Consider the following 15,581-nt stretch of genomic DNA (forward strand, 5'->3'; position numbering starts at 1 on the left):
ATTCCTGCAGTAGGCTGTCTGCACCATCACACACTGGCTGACTGGTTCCTCCTGGAGCTAGTAGAATGTGTGGGCTGGTCCCAGACTTTAAATGTGTGACGGAGTGTAGTTACGGTGTTGTCTAGGGCAAGAGTGGTGCGCCGTTTAGTTTCCACCCCCAACACACACACAAATCATCCTCATCTCACACACCTTATCTGTTCTCCAGCAACTACAAAACATGTACAGTACCTAGTAATTACAACAGTGTAGTAGGGTAATGGAAGAGCTTTTATACAAACCCTTATGAACGTCTCTACTTTAATCTCTGCCTGTAATAACCAACACCCCACACAGTGGAACAGAAAGCCATGAAGGATAGTGTTACTCACCCCTTTGACTCCTTTCAGGTCTCCTTTCAGCAGGCTGTCCAGAGGGAAGGTGATGATGTTGTTCATGTTCTGGAACTGAAATGGACAAAGTGGAGAGGGCTTAGGTCAGAGAGGGTTTAACGCGAGCATGGGTGAATAGTGACAACCAGAGATTATGCGTGCTGTTTAAATGCACTCACCTTGGTCTGTCTGTCTTTGTACAGACACTCTGTATACTCTACAACGGTGTGTCTTAAAGTGATCATCTACTCCCAGAAATAAAAATCATGAAACTCCTGACAATTTGGTGAAATCCTAGGTTCTATCAGTAGGTCAAATAATTTGCACCGTGATTGAACTTCTAGTGGTCTGTCTGTAAAACCAGGAAATGGTGTAGGAACGCGTCGTACACTGACTATACCAAACATTAGGAACACCTTCCTAATATAGAGTTGCTGCACCCTCCACATAGATTTAAGTAGATTTAAGGTGCTCCCGAGTGGCGCAGCGGTCTAAGGCACTGCATCTCAGTGCAAGTAGGCGTCACTACAGTCCCTGGTTCGTATCTAGGATGTATCACATCCGGCCATGATTGGGAGTCTCCGAGGGCAGCGCACAAATTGCCCAGCATCGTCTGGGTTTGGCCGGGGTAGTTCGTCATTGAAAATAAGAATGTGTTCTTAACGGACTTGCCTAGTTAAAATATATATATTTACCATTTTATTTATTTTTTAAAACTAACTACGCCACTCAGGAACATTCAATGTCCTTGTGGTAAGCAACTTCAGTGTAGATTTGGCATTGTGTTTTAGGTTATTGTCCTGCTGAAAGGTGGATTCATCTCCCAGTGTCTAGTGGAAAGCAGACTGAACCAGGTTTTCCTTTAGGATTTTGCCTGTGCTTAGCTCCATTCCTTAACAATTACAAGCATACCCATAACATGATGCAGCCACCAGTATGCTTGAAAATATGGAGTGGTACTTAGTAATGTGCTGTATTGTATTTGACCCAAACATAACACTTTGTATTCAGGACAAAAAGTGAATTGCTTTGCCACATTTTTTGCAGTATTACTTTAGTGCCTTGTTGGAAACAGACTGCATGTTTTGGAATATTTTTATTATGTACAGTCTTCCTTCTTTTCGCTCTATCAATTAGGTTAGTATTTTGGAGTAACTACAATGTTGATCCATCCACAGTTGTTTTCTCCTATGACAGTCATTCAACTCTAACTGTTTTAAAGTCACCATTGGCCTCATAGTGAAATCCCAGAACGGTTTCCTGAGTTAGGAACGACACCTGCATCCTTGTAGTGACTGGGCGTATTGATACGCCATCGAAAGTGGAACTAATAACATCACCATGCTGAAAGGGATATTCAATGCCTGCTTTTTAAAAAATCTTTACCCATCTACCAATAGGTGCCCTTCTTGGCGAGGCATCGGAAAACCTTCATGGTCTTTGTGGTTGAATCTTTGTATGAAATTCACTGATTGACTGACGGACCTTACAGATAATTGTATGTGTGGTGTACAGAGATGAGGAAGTCATTAAAAAAATCATGTTAAACACTATTATTGCACACAGAGTGAGTCCATGCAACTTATTATGTGACTTGTTAAGCACATATTTACTCCAGAACTTATTTAGGCATGCAATAACAAATGGGTTGCATACTTACTAACTCAAAACATTTCAGCATTTCATTTTTAATGAATTTGTCAATTTCAAAAACATAATTCCACTTTGATATTATGGGGTATTGTGCCTAGGCCAGTGACAAAAAAATTACAATTTAAACTATTTTAAATTCAGGCATTAATGCAACAAAATATGGAAAAAGTCAAGGGGCGTGAATACATCATATAAACAGAAGTATGTGGACCCCCTTCAAATTAGTGGATTCGGCTATTTCAGCCACACCCGTTGCTGACAGGTGTATAAAAATTGATCACACTGCCATGCAATCTCCATAGACAAACATTGGCAGTAGAATGGCCTTACTGAAGAGCTCAGTGACTTTCAACGTGGCACCGTCATAGGGTGTCAGTTCGTCAAATGTCTGCCCTGCTAGAGTTTCTCCGGTCAACTGTTTTTGTGAAGTGGAAATGTCTAGGAGCAACAACGGCTCAGCCGCGAAATGGTAGGCCACACAAGCTCACACAAGGGACCCCGAGTGCTGAAGAGCGTAAAAATCATCAGTCCTCAGTTGCAACACTCACTACCAAATTCCAAACTGCCTCTGGAAGTAACGTCAGCACAAAACCGGTTTGTGTGGATTTACATGGCTTTTTTGTGTGGATTTACATGGCCGAGCAGCCGCACACAAGCGTCGGCTGGAGTGGTGTAAAGCTCACTGCCATTGGACTCTGGAGCAGTGGAAACGCATTCTCTGGAGTGATGAATCATGCTTCACCATCTGGCACGCTGACGGACGAATCTGGGTTTGGCGGATGCCAGGAGAACACTACCTGCCCCAATGCATAGCACCAACTGTAAAGTTTGGTGGAGGAGGAATAATGGTCTGGGGCTGTTTTTCATGGTTCGGACTAGGTCCCTTAGTACCAGTGAAGGGAAATCTTAACGCTACAGCATACAATAACATTCTAGACGACTCTGTGCTCCAAATTTGTGGCAACAGTTTGGGGAAGGCCCTTTCCTGTTTCAGCATGACAATGCCCTCGTGCACAAAGCGAGGTCCATACAGTAATGGTTTGTCGAGATAGGTGTGGAAGACTTGACTGGCCTGCAGAGCCCTGACCTCAACCCCATCGAACACGTTTGGGATGAATTGGAACACCGACTGCGAGCCAGGCCTAATCGCTCAACCTTGCCCGACCTCACTAATGGTTGTGGCTGAATGGAAGCAAGTCCCGGCAGCAATGTTCCAACATCCAGTGGAAAGCCTTCCCAGAAGAGTGGAGGCTGTTATAGTAGCAAAGGGGGGGACCAACTCCATATTAATGCCCATGATTTTGGAATGAGATGTTCAATGAGCAGGTGTCCACATACTTTTGGTCATGTAGTGTACTTTCTGAAGGCACTGTATCTGCTGTGGAATTAAAGGCATATGTGTGCGTGTGGAATTCCTACCCTAGGGACATGGAGAGATTTCCATCCTGCTCTAATTGTGTGCGTATACTCTGGGGTCAGAACGTTATCTGGAATCGGAGGCCTTTGGGGTAGATCAGTTTTCCATCACAACGTCCAAAGTGCTACTTGAAGACCAAATACCTGCTGGATCCAATTTACAGAGACCCCACTTTGAATCCAATATAGATTCAAACAACCCCAAAGCTTTATTAGAAACACCTGACAAAGTCATTCTAGAGGATTTTGCCTCACCACAAGAACAATGTAAATTTACACAAAGCGGATTCACTGGTTATTTATTATGTGATGTCTCAAAAACTGACCACGTGGGTTGCCAGGTACGGAACTAGGTTGCCATGTTGGAGTCAGAAGATGGAAAGGCTAATCTCCTGGCTTTGATTCCCGGCAGCCTCATAACACTTATTTCATTCTAAATTCCTCAAGCTGGTAGACTTTTCATCATTCAGAACAAATACTTAGTTTGAAGGTGCATAATAGAACAAAACTGGGTTCATCTCAGTCTTTCCTCTCACCAGGTTTTTGAAGAGGGCGGTGAGCTCCTTGGTGAAGACCGAGAACTTGAGGAAGGCAGAACCCAGGTCGGGGTCGTCCCTGTAGACACAGTTCTCCCCAAACTTCTCCAGAGCCTGAGTGTACTGCTCCTCATTCTCCACATGGGCTGGAAGGAGAGGAGAGAAAGAAGAAGGGATGAACCCGGCAGCACCATGCCAGTATGCAATTTAACAATCACTCTGCCAGCCTGTCCTTCGGGTATGGACATCAGTGGTGGAAAAAGTACCCAATTGTAATACTTGAGTAAAAGTAAAGATACCTTAATAGAAAATGACTCAAGTAAAAGTCACCCAGTAAAATGCTACTTGAGTAAAAGTCTAAAAGTATTTGGTTTAAAATAGTTAAGTATCAAAATTAAAAATCTTTTCAAATTCCTTATATAAAGCAAACCGTTATTTTAAAAAAACTGTACGGATAGCCAGGGGCACACTCCAACATCATTTATAAGCGAATCATGTTTGTTAAGTGAGTCCACCAGATCAGAGGCAGTCAGGATGACCAGGGATATGTGAGTGAATTGGACCCTTTTCCAGTCCTGCTAAACATTCAAAATACTTTTGGGTGTCAGGGAAAATGTATGAAGTAAAAAGTACATTATTTTCTTTAGGAATGTAGTGAAGTAAAAGTAATACAAATATAGAAATAGTCAAGTACAGATACCCCAAAAAACCTACTTCAGTAGTACTTTAAAGTATCTGTACTTAAGTACTTTACACCACTGATGGACATACACAGACCATCTCAGCAGGATAACACATGTGCACATGCACACTTTTTCTGATCCTTACATGGCAAAAATGAATCCCTTCCAATGAATACTAAATAGGGGCCTTGGTTAGAGTGCACAGTGCCGTGTGTGTGGAATTCCATTCACTTCAATATCCCCCCCCCCTCCATCTCTCTGGCATTGTCTTTGGGAATCAAGGACACAATGGGACAGGAAGAGAGAGAGAGTTGGAGAAGACAGTGTCTGCATCCCAAATGGGGATGGGTCAAAAGTAGTGCACTCTATAAGGAACGGGGTCCCATTTGGGACACAGCCTGTGTTGTCACACTGGAGTGACTCCAGAGCAGTGGCCATGTGGCGGAGATGAGAAAAACAAAGGCCTTGAAAGAGGAAGAGAGAGAGACTGGCGTCACCCAGTTAAAGGGAACTATGGTTACACTGTCTGGGTTCAATTGTTCAGACGGAGTATCACAAACTCTCTCGTACAATGACATGAAAGAAAGAAGAATTACTCATGAAAGTTGCCATTCATTAGACTTTGGGAGTCGATAGCCAAAACTGACAGTGTCACTGGTTACAGTTTGCACTTCCTGATTGTAACCCAGCCAGCACATAACGTTCTGAGAACCAAATGTACCTTTCTTTTTTTTAAGAGCATGTTTGTCCTATGGTTATTTTGCATACAACCTTCCCATAATGTCTCCTACAGGTTTCCTTAAGGTTCTATTTAAAGATATTGGCAAGGTCGTGTTTTGGAGGACGCATGGCTCTCGACCTTCGCCTCTCCCGAGTCCATATGGGAGTTGCAGCGATGGGACAAGACTAACTACCAATTGGATATCACGAGAAGAATGTGGAGAAAAAAGGGGTAACATTTTTTATCTCATGGCTTCGTTCCCAGAAGCAATAGGAAAACAAAAACGTATGTCCCTCACTAGCTTTAAGCACCAATTGTCAGAGCAGCTCACAGCACCTGTACATAGCCCATCTATAAATAGCCCAAACAACTACCTCTTCCCCTACTGTATTTATTTATGTATTTTGCCAGTATTTCTACTTTCCACACTTATCTACTGTCAAATCTACCATTCCAGTGTTTTAATTGCTATATTGTATTTACTTCGCCACCATGGCCTATTTATTGCCTTTACCTCCCTTATCTCACCTCATTTGCTCACATTGTATATAGACACATTTTTCTACTGTATGTTTGTTTTACTCCATGTGTAACTCTGTGTTGTTGTGTCGAACTGCTTTGCTATATCTTAGCCAGGTCGCAGTTGTAAATGAGAACTTGTTCTCAACTTGCCTACCTGGTTAAATAAAAAAAATTCAAAAACAAATTCAAAATAACCTAATGTGCTAGCTAAATGACTAAAATGTACATGCTACAGTTAGGTTGATTCTAAAACTAAGGCTAAAGCTAATACATATGGGTGTGGTATTTAAAAAAAAAAAAGTAGACTCAAACTTGAGACACAGAGAGACAGAGAGACACACACAGACAGAGAGACAGACAGAGAGACAGAGAGACAGAGAGACAGAGAGACAGAGAGACAGAGAGACAGAGAGACAGAGAGACAGAGAGACAGAGAGACAGAGAGACAGAGAGACGCCACCCGTGCGTGTGAGTGGTGGAGGAACAGGAAGTTGGCAATTCAACTAATCAAACCCAGTAGCACCACTTCAAGCAACAAAAGGGAAGTCCATAAAGCAGGCCTGACAGATGTCACCTAGCCTCAGACCCACACTTCATTAAGTGCTGCTAACAGCTAATAAACCAGAGGTGGAGAGGAACACTGGGATGAGGCACTGGTTGGGTGCAGAGAGTTGCCATGACGACCCAGAGACCTTCCCTTGAGAACTATGGTGAATCACTAAAACAATACCGAAATACACTACGGAAAAAGAAGGAACAGCACGTCAGAAATCAGCTCAATGTAATTGAAGAATCCATAGACTAACCACTTCTGGGAAAATGGGAAAACAAACAAAGAATTATCTATCCAAAATGGAGATGTATGGGTAAAACCACTTCTCCAATCTTTTTGGCTCTTTAACAAAGAACAAACAGCAAAAACATATACATGATCAAATACAAATCTTACAATCAACTATTAAAAGACTACCAGAACCCACTGGATTCTCCAATTGCCTTGAATGAACTACAGGACAAAATAAAAACCCTCCAACCCAAAAAGGCCTGTGGTGTTGATGGTATCCTCAATGAAATGATCAAATATACAGACAACAAATTCCAATTGGCTATACTAAAACTCTAACATCATTCTTCACTCTGGCATCTTCCCCAATATTTGGAACCAAGGACTGATCACCCCAATCCACAAAAGTGGAGGCAAATTTGACCCCAATAACTACCGTGGGAAACGCGTCAACAGCAACCTTGGGAAAATCCTCTGCATTATCATTAACAGCAGACTCGTACATTTCCTGAGTGAAAACAATGTACTGAGCAAATGTCAAATTGGCTTTTTACCAAATTATCGTACGACAGACCACGTATTCACCCTGCACACCCTAATTGACAAACAAACAAACCAAAACAAAGGCAAAGTCTTCTCATGCTTTGTTGATGTCAAAAAAGCCTTCGAATCAATTTGGCATGAGGGTCTGCTATACAAATTGATGGAAAGGGGTGTTGGGGGAAAAACATACGACATTATAAAATCCATGTACACAAACAAGTGTGCGGTTAAAATAGGCAAAAAAACACCGTTCTTCCCACATGGCCGTGGGGTGAGACAGGGATGCAGCTTAAGCCCCACCCTCTTCAACAGATATATCAACGAATTGGCGAGGGCACTAGAAAAGCCTGAAGCACCCGGCCTCACCCTACTAGAATCTTTAGTCAAATGTCTACTGTTCGCTGATGATCTGGTGCTTCTGTCACCAACCAAGGAGGGCCTACAGCCGCAACTAGATCTTCTGCACAGATTCTGCCAGACCTGGGCCCTGACAGTAAATCTCAGTAACACCAAAATAATGGTGTTCAAAAAAAGGTCCAGTCACCAGGACCACAAATTCCATCTAGACACCTTTGCCCTAGAGCACACAAAAAAAACTATACATACCTTGGCCTAAACATCAGCGCCACAGGTAACTTCCACAAAGCTGTGAACGATCTGAGAGACAAGGCAAGAATGGCATTCTATACCATCGAAAGGAACATAAAATTCAACATACCAATTAGGATCTGGCTAAAAATACTTGAATCAGTTATTGAACACATTGCCCTTTATGGTTGCGAGGTCTGGGGTCCACTCACCAACCAAGATTCACAAAATGGGACAAACACCAAATTGAGACTCTGCATGCAGAATTCTGCAAAATTATCCTCAGTATACAACGTAGAACACCAAATAATGCATGCAGAGCACAATTAGGCCGATACCCGCTAATTATCAAAATCCAGAAAAGAGCCATTAATTTCTACAACCATCTAAAAGGAAGCGATTCCCAAACCTTCCATAACGAAGCCATCACCTACAGAGAAATGAACCTGGAGAAGAGTCCCTTAACCTGTTTGGGGTAGGGGGCAGTATTGAGAATTTTGGAAAAAATATGTTCCCATTTTTAACTGCCTCCTACACCAACTCAGAAGCTAGAATATGCATATTATTGTTCAGGTTTGGATAGAAAACACTCTGAATTTTCTAAAACTGTTTGAATGGTGTCTGTGAGTATAACAGAACTCCTATGGCAGGCAAAAACCTGACAAGGTTTCAAGCAGGAAGTACCCTGTCTGACAAGGAGTCGTGCGTCTTGCATCTTTTTATTGAAAAGTAAGGATCTTAGCTGTAACGTGACAATTCCCAGGGCTCCAATAGGCTCTCAGAGCCCGCAAAATAACTGAAGGTTTACGAGGGAGCCTCAGGTTGAAACAGATTATCGCCTTTTGTAAGTGGATGCTCAGAGGACCTTTGAATGATGCGCGTGCATGAGTCGCTCCCGAGGAGAAATTTTATTCGGCTGTTTAGGCTCAATGCATACTCCCGGTCGGAATATTATCACTTCTCTACGACATAAATGGCATAAAAATTGGTTTTAAACAGCGGTTGACATGCTTCGAAGTACGGTAATGGAATATTTAGACATTTTTGACACGCCAATGCGCCATGCGCGAGACCGTGAAGAAGCATTCTAGAACTCACGAACAAAACGTCGCTGTTTGGATATAACGATGGATTATTTGGGACCAAACCAACATTTGTTATTGAAGTAGAAGTCCTGGCAGTGTATTCTGATGAAGAACAAGCAAGGTAAGAACATTTTTCTTATAGGAAATGTGATTTTGGTGGATGCTGACCTGGGTGGGTATCTAAATAGCTAGCCCTGTAATGCCGGGCTATGTACTTAGATTATTGCAAAATGTGCTTCATCCGAAAAGCTATTTTAAAATCGGACATATCGAGTGCATAGAGGAGTAATGTATCTATAATTCTTAAAATAATTGTTATGCTTTTTGTGAACGTTTATCGTGAGTAATTTAGCAAACTGTTAGTAAATTCAACGGAAGTTTGCCGGGGGTTATGCGTTTTCTGAACGTCACATGCTAATGCAAAAAGCTGTTTTTTGATATAAATATGAACTTGATTGAACAGACATGCATGTATTGTATAACACAATGTCCTAGGTGTGTCATCTGATGAAGATCATCAAAGGTTAGTGCTGCATTTAGCTGTGGTTTGGGTTTTTGTGACATATGCTAGCTTGAAAAATGGCTGTCTGATTTTTTTCTGGCTGGGCACTCTGCTGACATAATCTAATGTTTTGCTTTCGTTGTAAAGCCTTTTTGAAATCGGACAGTGGGGTTAGATTAACGAGATTCTTGTCTTTAAATAGCTGTAAAATAGTCATATGTTTGAGAAATTGAAGTAATAGTATTTCTAACGATTCAAAAATCGCGCCACTGGAATTTCAGTAGCTGTTACGTAGGTGGGACGAAATCGTCCCACATACCCCAGAGAGGTTAAGCAAGCTGGTCCTGGGGCTCTGTTCACAAACACACCCCACAGTGCCCCAGGACAGCAACACAATTAGACACAACCAAATCATGAGAAAACAAAAAAAGGTAATTGACACAATGGAAAGAATTAACCAAAAAAAAAGAGCAAACTAGAATACTATTTGGCCCTAAACAGAGAGAACACAGAGGCAGAATACCTGACCACTGTGACTGATGCAAACTTAAGGAAAGCTTTGACTATGTACAGACTCAGTGAGCATAGCCTTGCTATGCCGTAGGCAGACCTGGCTCTCAAGAGAAGACTGCCCACAAAATGAGGTGGAAACTGAGCTGCACTTCCTAACCTCCTGCCCAATGTATGAACATAGAGACACATATTTCCCTCAGATTATACAGATCCACAAAGAATTTGAAAACAAACCCGATTTTGATAAACTACTGGGTGAAATACCAGTGTGCCATCATAGCAGCAAGATTTGTGACCTGTTGCCAGAAGAAAAGGTCAACCACTGAAGAACGAACTTCTGGAACTTCTGTAAGTGTAATGTTTACTGTTCATTTTACTTTTATATATTATCTACTTCACTTGCTTTGGCAATGTTAACATGTTTCCCATACCAATAAAGCCCCTTGAATTGAATTGACAGAGACAGAAAGAGAGCGAGACAGACAGAAAGAGAGCGAGAGAGAGAGAGCGAGAGACACAGAGAGAGACACACACACACACACACACACACACACGTGTGTTAATGTTTGCTATTCATTTTTGATTATTTCCCTTTTGTTTCTTGTCTATTTCACTTGCTTTGGCAATGTAAAGAAATGTTTCCCATGCCAATAAAGCCCTTTGAATTAAATTGAGAGTTTTCTTTACAAGTAGTACGGAGCTGCGGCTCTGAATATTGTTTCTTTATCCTATGTAATGTTTTCAGTGAATTTGGTGGGTGTTGTCCCCTGTTCAGAGAAAGTCATTGAAGTTGTTTAGGTTATGTCCTACATCCTGATATTACCAGGTCCTGACCACGAGACAGTGCCGTTCCTACTATTAGGTGATTTGTTAAAGGGAACGTTCATCCAAATTACAAAATTACATATCGCTTCCCTTACCTTTTCAATAGACTGCTTACAGGGTATGACAGCAACCTATGCTTTGGTTTTGTTTACTTGGCCACTGTTTCAAATGCTAAAGTTTCAGCATTTGTGGCACAAATCCACCCAATAACAGGAGCAGCGCCTATCTAATAGTCAGAACCTGGTAATATCAGGATATACAATGGGAAATAAAGCTAATAACTTCAATGACTAATTTATCTGAACGGGGGGGAAAAACCCCCACCAAAAAAATACTCTGAGCCGTAGCTCCATTCTACTTGTCAGACAGAGAAGCGATACTGTATACTCGCTGTTGGTATTGGCGTGGGGTGTGCGTAGGTGAATTTTGACTATATCTTTGGAATCCTCATGTCTTACTCACTGTTTAGAATTGTTTTGGGTCCAAATCGGAAGTACTATATATATTGAATATTATATGAATATTATATGGCCAATGTAGGTGCAATCAATTAGATATAATTTGATCTCTGTGAAATGTATTTCAACAAAGTAATGTTGCAGGAACACTAAATCGTATCGGTTTTCAACTACAGAAATGATTTCAGAACAATCTGAGAAGGTGAGTGTTGAAATCCTCTTTCTGTTGCTTTGAGAGCTAGAGAGAGAGCGCGCCAGAGAGAGAGCGCGCCAGAGAGAGAGCGCGCCAGAGAGAGAGCGCGCCAGAGAGAGAGAGCGCCAGAGCCAGAGCGCGCGCCAGAGCGCGTGCCAGAGCCAGAGCGCGTGCCAGAGCCAGAGCGAGCCAGAGCGAGAGAGAGAGCCAGAGCGAGAGAGAGCGAGAGAGAGAGCCAGAGCGAGAGAGCGAGAGAGAGAGCGAGAGAGCGAGAGAGCGAGAGAGAGAGCCAGAGCGAGAGAGAGCGAGAGAGCGAGCCAGAGCGAGAGAGCGAGAGAGAGCCAGAGCGAGAGAGCGAGAGAGAGCCAGAGCGAGAGAGAGAGAGAGAGCCAGAGCGAGAGAGAGAGAGAGAGCCAGAGCGAGAGAGAGAGAGAGAGCCAGAGCGAGAGAGAGAGAGAGAGCCAGAGCGAGAGAGAGAGAGAGAGCCAGAGCGAGAGAGAGAGAGAGAGCCAGAGCGAGAGAGAGAGAGAGAGCCAGAGCCAGAGCGAGAGAGAGAGCCAGAGAGAGCGAGAGAGAGCGAGAGAGAGCGAGAGAGAGCGAGAGAGAGCGAGAGAGAGCCAGAGAGAGAGAGCGAGAGAGAGCCAGAGAGAGAGAGCGAGAGAGAGCCAGAGAGAGCCAGAGCGAGAGAGAGCCAGAGAGAGCCAGAGCGAGAGAGAGAGAGCCAGAGAGAGCCAGAGCCAGAGCGAGAGAGAGAGAGCCAGAGAGAGCCAGAGCGAGAGAGAGAGAGCCAGAGAGAGCCAGAGCCAGAGCGAGAGAGAGAGAGCCAGAGAGAGCCAGAGCCAGAGAGAGCCAGAGAGAGCCAGAGCCAGAGAGAGCCAGAGTCAGAGAGAGCCAGAGCCAGAGAGAGCCAGAGCGAGAGCCAGAGCCAGAGCGAGAGCCAGAGCGAGAGCCAGAGCGAGAGCGAGAGCCAGAGCCAGAGCGAGAGCCAGAGCCAGAGCCAGAGCCAGAGCCAGAGAGAGAGCCAGAGCGAGAGAGAGAGCCAGAGCCAGAGAGAGAGCCAGAGCCAGAGAGAGAGCCAGAGCGAGAGAGAGAGCCAGAGCGAGAGAGAGAGCCAGAGCGAGAGAGAGAGCCAGAGCGAGAGAGAGAGCCAGAGCGAGAGAGAGAGCCAGAGCGAGAGAGAGAGCCAGAGCGAGAGAGAGAGCCAGAGCGAGAGCCAGAGAGAGCCAGAGCGAGAGCCAGAGCGAGAGCCAGAGCCAGAGCCAGAGCGAGAGCCAGAGCCAGAGCCAGAGCCAGAGCGAGAGCCAGAGCGAGAGCCAGAGCCAGAGCGAGAGCCAGAGCCAGAGCCAGAGCGAGAGCCAGAGCGAGAGCCAGAGCGGGAGCCAGAGCGAGAGCGAGAGCCAGAGCCAGAGCGAGAGCCAGAGCCAGAGCGAGAGCCAGAGCCAGAGCGAGAGAGAGAGCGAGAGAGAGAGCGAGAGAGAGAGCGAGAGAGAGAGCGAGAGAGAGAGCGAGAGAGAGAGCGAGAGAGCCAGAGCGAGAGAGAGAGCGAGAGAGCCAGAGCGAGAGAGAGAGCGAGAGAGCCAGAGCGAGAGAGAGAGCGAGAGAGCCAGAGCGAGAGAGAGAGCGAGAGCCAGAGCGAGAGAGAGAGCGAGAGCGAGAGCGAGAGAGAGAGCGAGAGCGAGAGAGAGAGCGAGAGAGCCAGAGCGAGAGCGCGCGCCAGAGCGAGAGCGCGCGCCAGAGCGAGAGCGCGCGCCAGAGCGAGAGCGCGCGCCAGAGCGAGAGCGCGCGCCAGAGCGAGAGCGCGCGCCAGAGCGAGAGCGCGCGCCAGAGCGAGAGCGCGCGCCAGAGCGAGAGAGAGAGCCAGAGCGAGAGAGAGAGCGAGAGCGAGAGCGAGAGCCAGAGCCAGAGCCAGAGCGAGAGCCAGAGCGAGAGCCAGAGCGAGAGAGAGAGCCAGAGCGAGAGAGAGAGCCAGAGCGAGAGAGAGAGCCAGAGCGAGAGAGAGAGCCAGAGCGAGAGAGAGAGCCAGAGCGAGAGCCAGAGCCAGAGCGAGAGCCAGAGCCAGAGAGAGAGCCAGAGCCAGAGAGAGAGCCAGAGCGAGAGAGAGAGCCAGAGCGAGAGAGAGAGCCAGAGCCAGAGAGAGAGCCAGAGCGAGAGAGAGAGCAAGAGCGAGAGAGAGAGCCAGAGCGAGAGAGAGAGCCAGAGCGAGAGAGAGAGCCAGAGCGAGAGAGAGAGCCAGAGCGAGAGAGAGAGCCAGAGCGAGAGAGAGAGCCAGAGCGAGAGAGAGAGCCAGAGCGAGAGAGAGAGCCAGAGCGAGAGAGGAGCCAGAGCGAGAGAGAGAGCCAGAGCGAGAGAGAGAGCCAGAGCGAGAGAGAGAGCCAGAGCGAGAGAGAGAGCCAGAGCGAGAGCGAGAGCCAGAGCGAGAGCCAGAGCCAGAGAGAGAGCCAGAGCGAGAGAGAGAGCCAGAGAGAGAGAGCCAGAGCCAGAGAGAGCCAGAGCGAGAGCCAGAGAGAGCCAGAGAGAGCCAGAGCGAGAGCCAGAGAGAGCCAGAGAGAGCCAGAGCGAGAGAGAGAGCCAGAGCCAGAGCCAGAGCGAGAGCCAGAGCCAGAGAGAGAGAGCCAGAGCCAGAGAGAGAGAGCCAGAGCGAGAGAGAGAGCCAGAGCCAGAGCGAGAGCCAGAGCCAGAGAGAGAGAGCCAGAGCGAGAGAGAGAGAGAGCCAGAGCGAGAGAGAGAGCCAGAGCCAGAGCCAGAGAGAGAGCCAGAGCCAGAGCCAGAGCGAGAGCCAGAGCCAGAGCCAGAGCGAGAGCCAGAGCCAGAGAGAGAGAGAGCCAGAGCGAGAGAGAGAGAGAGCCCAGAGCGAGAGAGAGAGAGAGCCAGGCGAGAGAAGAGAGAGAGCCAGAGCGAGAGAGAGAGAGAGCCAGAGCGAGAGAGAGAGAGAGCGCGAGAGAGAGAGAGAGCCAGAGCGAGAGAGAGAGAGAGCCAGAGCGAGAGAGAGAGCCAGAGCGAGAGAGAGAGAGCCAGAGCGAGAGAGAGAGAGAGCCAGAGCGAGAGAGAGAGAGAGCCAGAGCGAGAGAGAGAGAGAGCCAGAGCGAGAGAGAGAGAGAGCCAGAGCGAGAGAGAGAGAGAGCCAGAGCGAGAGAGAGAGAGAGCCATAGCGAGAGAGAGAGAGAGCCAGAGCGAGAGAGAGAGAGGAGCCAGAGCGAGAGAGAGAGAGAGCCAGAGCGAGAGAGAGAGAGAGCCAGAGCGAGAGAGAGAGATAGCCAGAGCGAGAGAGAGAGAGAGAGCCAGAGCGAGAGAGAGAGAGCCAGAGCGAGAGAGAGAGAGAGCCAGAGCGAGAGAGAGAGAGAGCCAGAGCGAGAGAGAGAGAGAGCCAGAGCGAGAGAGAGAGAGAGCCAGAGCGAGAGAGAGAGAGCCAGAGCGAGAGAGAGCCAGAGCGAGAGAGAGCCAGAGCGAGAGAGAGCCAGAGCGAGAGAGAGCCAGAGCGAGAGAGAGCCAGAGCGAGAGAGAGCCAGAGCGAGAGAGAGCCAGAGCGAGAGAGAGCCAGAGCGCGAGAGAGCGAGAGAGCGAGAGAGCGAGAGAGCGAGAGAGCGAGAGAGCGAGAGAGAGAGAGAGCGAGAGAGAGCGAGAGAGAGAGCGAGAGAGCCAGAGCGAGAGAGCCAGAGCGAGAGAGCCAGAGCGAGAGAGAGAGAGAGCGAGAGAGAGAGAGAGCGAGAGAGAGCGAGCGAGAGAGCCAGAGCGAGAGAGAGCGAGAGAGAGCGAGAGAGAGCGAGAGAGAGAGCGAGCCAGAGCGAGAGAGAGAGCCAGAGCGAGAGCGCGCGCCAGAGCGAGAGCGAGAGCCAGAGCGAGAGCCAGAGCGAGAGCCAGAGCGAGAGCCAGAGCCAGAGCGAGAGCCAGAGCGAGAGCGAGAGAGAGAGCCAGAGCGAGAGCCAGAGCGAGAGCGAGAGAGGGAGCCAGAGCGAGAGCGAGAGAGAGAGCCAGAGCCAGAGCCAGAGCGAGAGAGAGAGCCAGAGCGAGAGAGAGAGCCAGAGCGAGAGAGAGAGCCAGAGCGAGAGAGAGAGCCAGAGCGAGAGAGAGAGCCAGAGCGAGAGCGAGAGAGAGAGCCAGAGCGAGAGCGAGAGCGAGAGCCAGAGCGAGAGCGAGAGAGAGAGCCAGAGCGAGAGCGAGAGAGAGAGCCAGAGCGAGAGAGAGAGCCAG

The 15,581-nt window shown here is 47.2% G+C and overlaps 1 protein-coding gene across 9 annotated transcripts in view; it reads right to left on the reverse strand.

Moving 5' to 3' along the window:
• asap2a (ArfGAP with SH3 domain, ankyrin repeat and PH domain 2a) overlaps nt 1–15,581 on the reverse strand; it is a 99,951-nt gene that overhangs the window by 38,264 nt on the left and 46,106 nt on the right. For all 9 annotated transcript variants that reach the window (XM_029713917.1, XM_029713920.1, XM_029713919.1 and 6 more), the window contains exons 3-4: nt 3,977–4,122; nt 372–446 (exon numbers count right to left, since the gene is read on the reverse strand). In XM_029713917.1, coding sequence (XP_029569777.1) covers nt 372–446; nt 3,977–4,122 — 221 coding nt within the window. The remainder of the gene's footprint in view (nt 1–371; nt 447–3,976; nt 4,123–15,581) is intronic.

The sequence above is a fragment of the Salmo trutta genome, chromosome 25 (genome assembly GCF_901001165.1).
Source record: "Salmo trutta chromosome 25, fSalTru1.1, whole genome shotgun sequence".
Classification (NCBI taxonomy): domain Eukaryota; kingdom Metazoa; phylum Chordata; class Actinopteri; order Salmoniformes; family Salmonidae; genus Salmo; species Salmo trutta.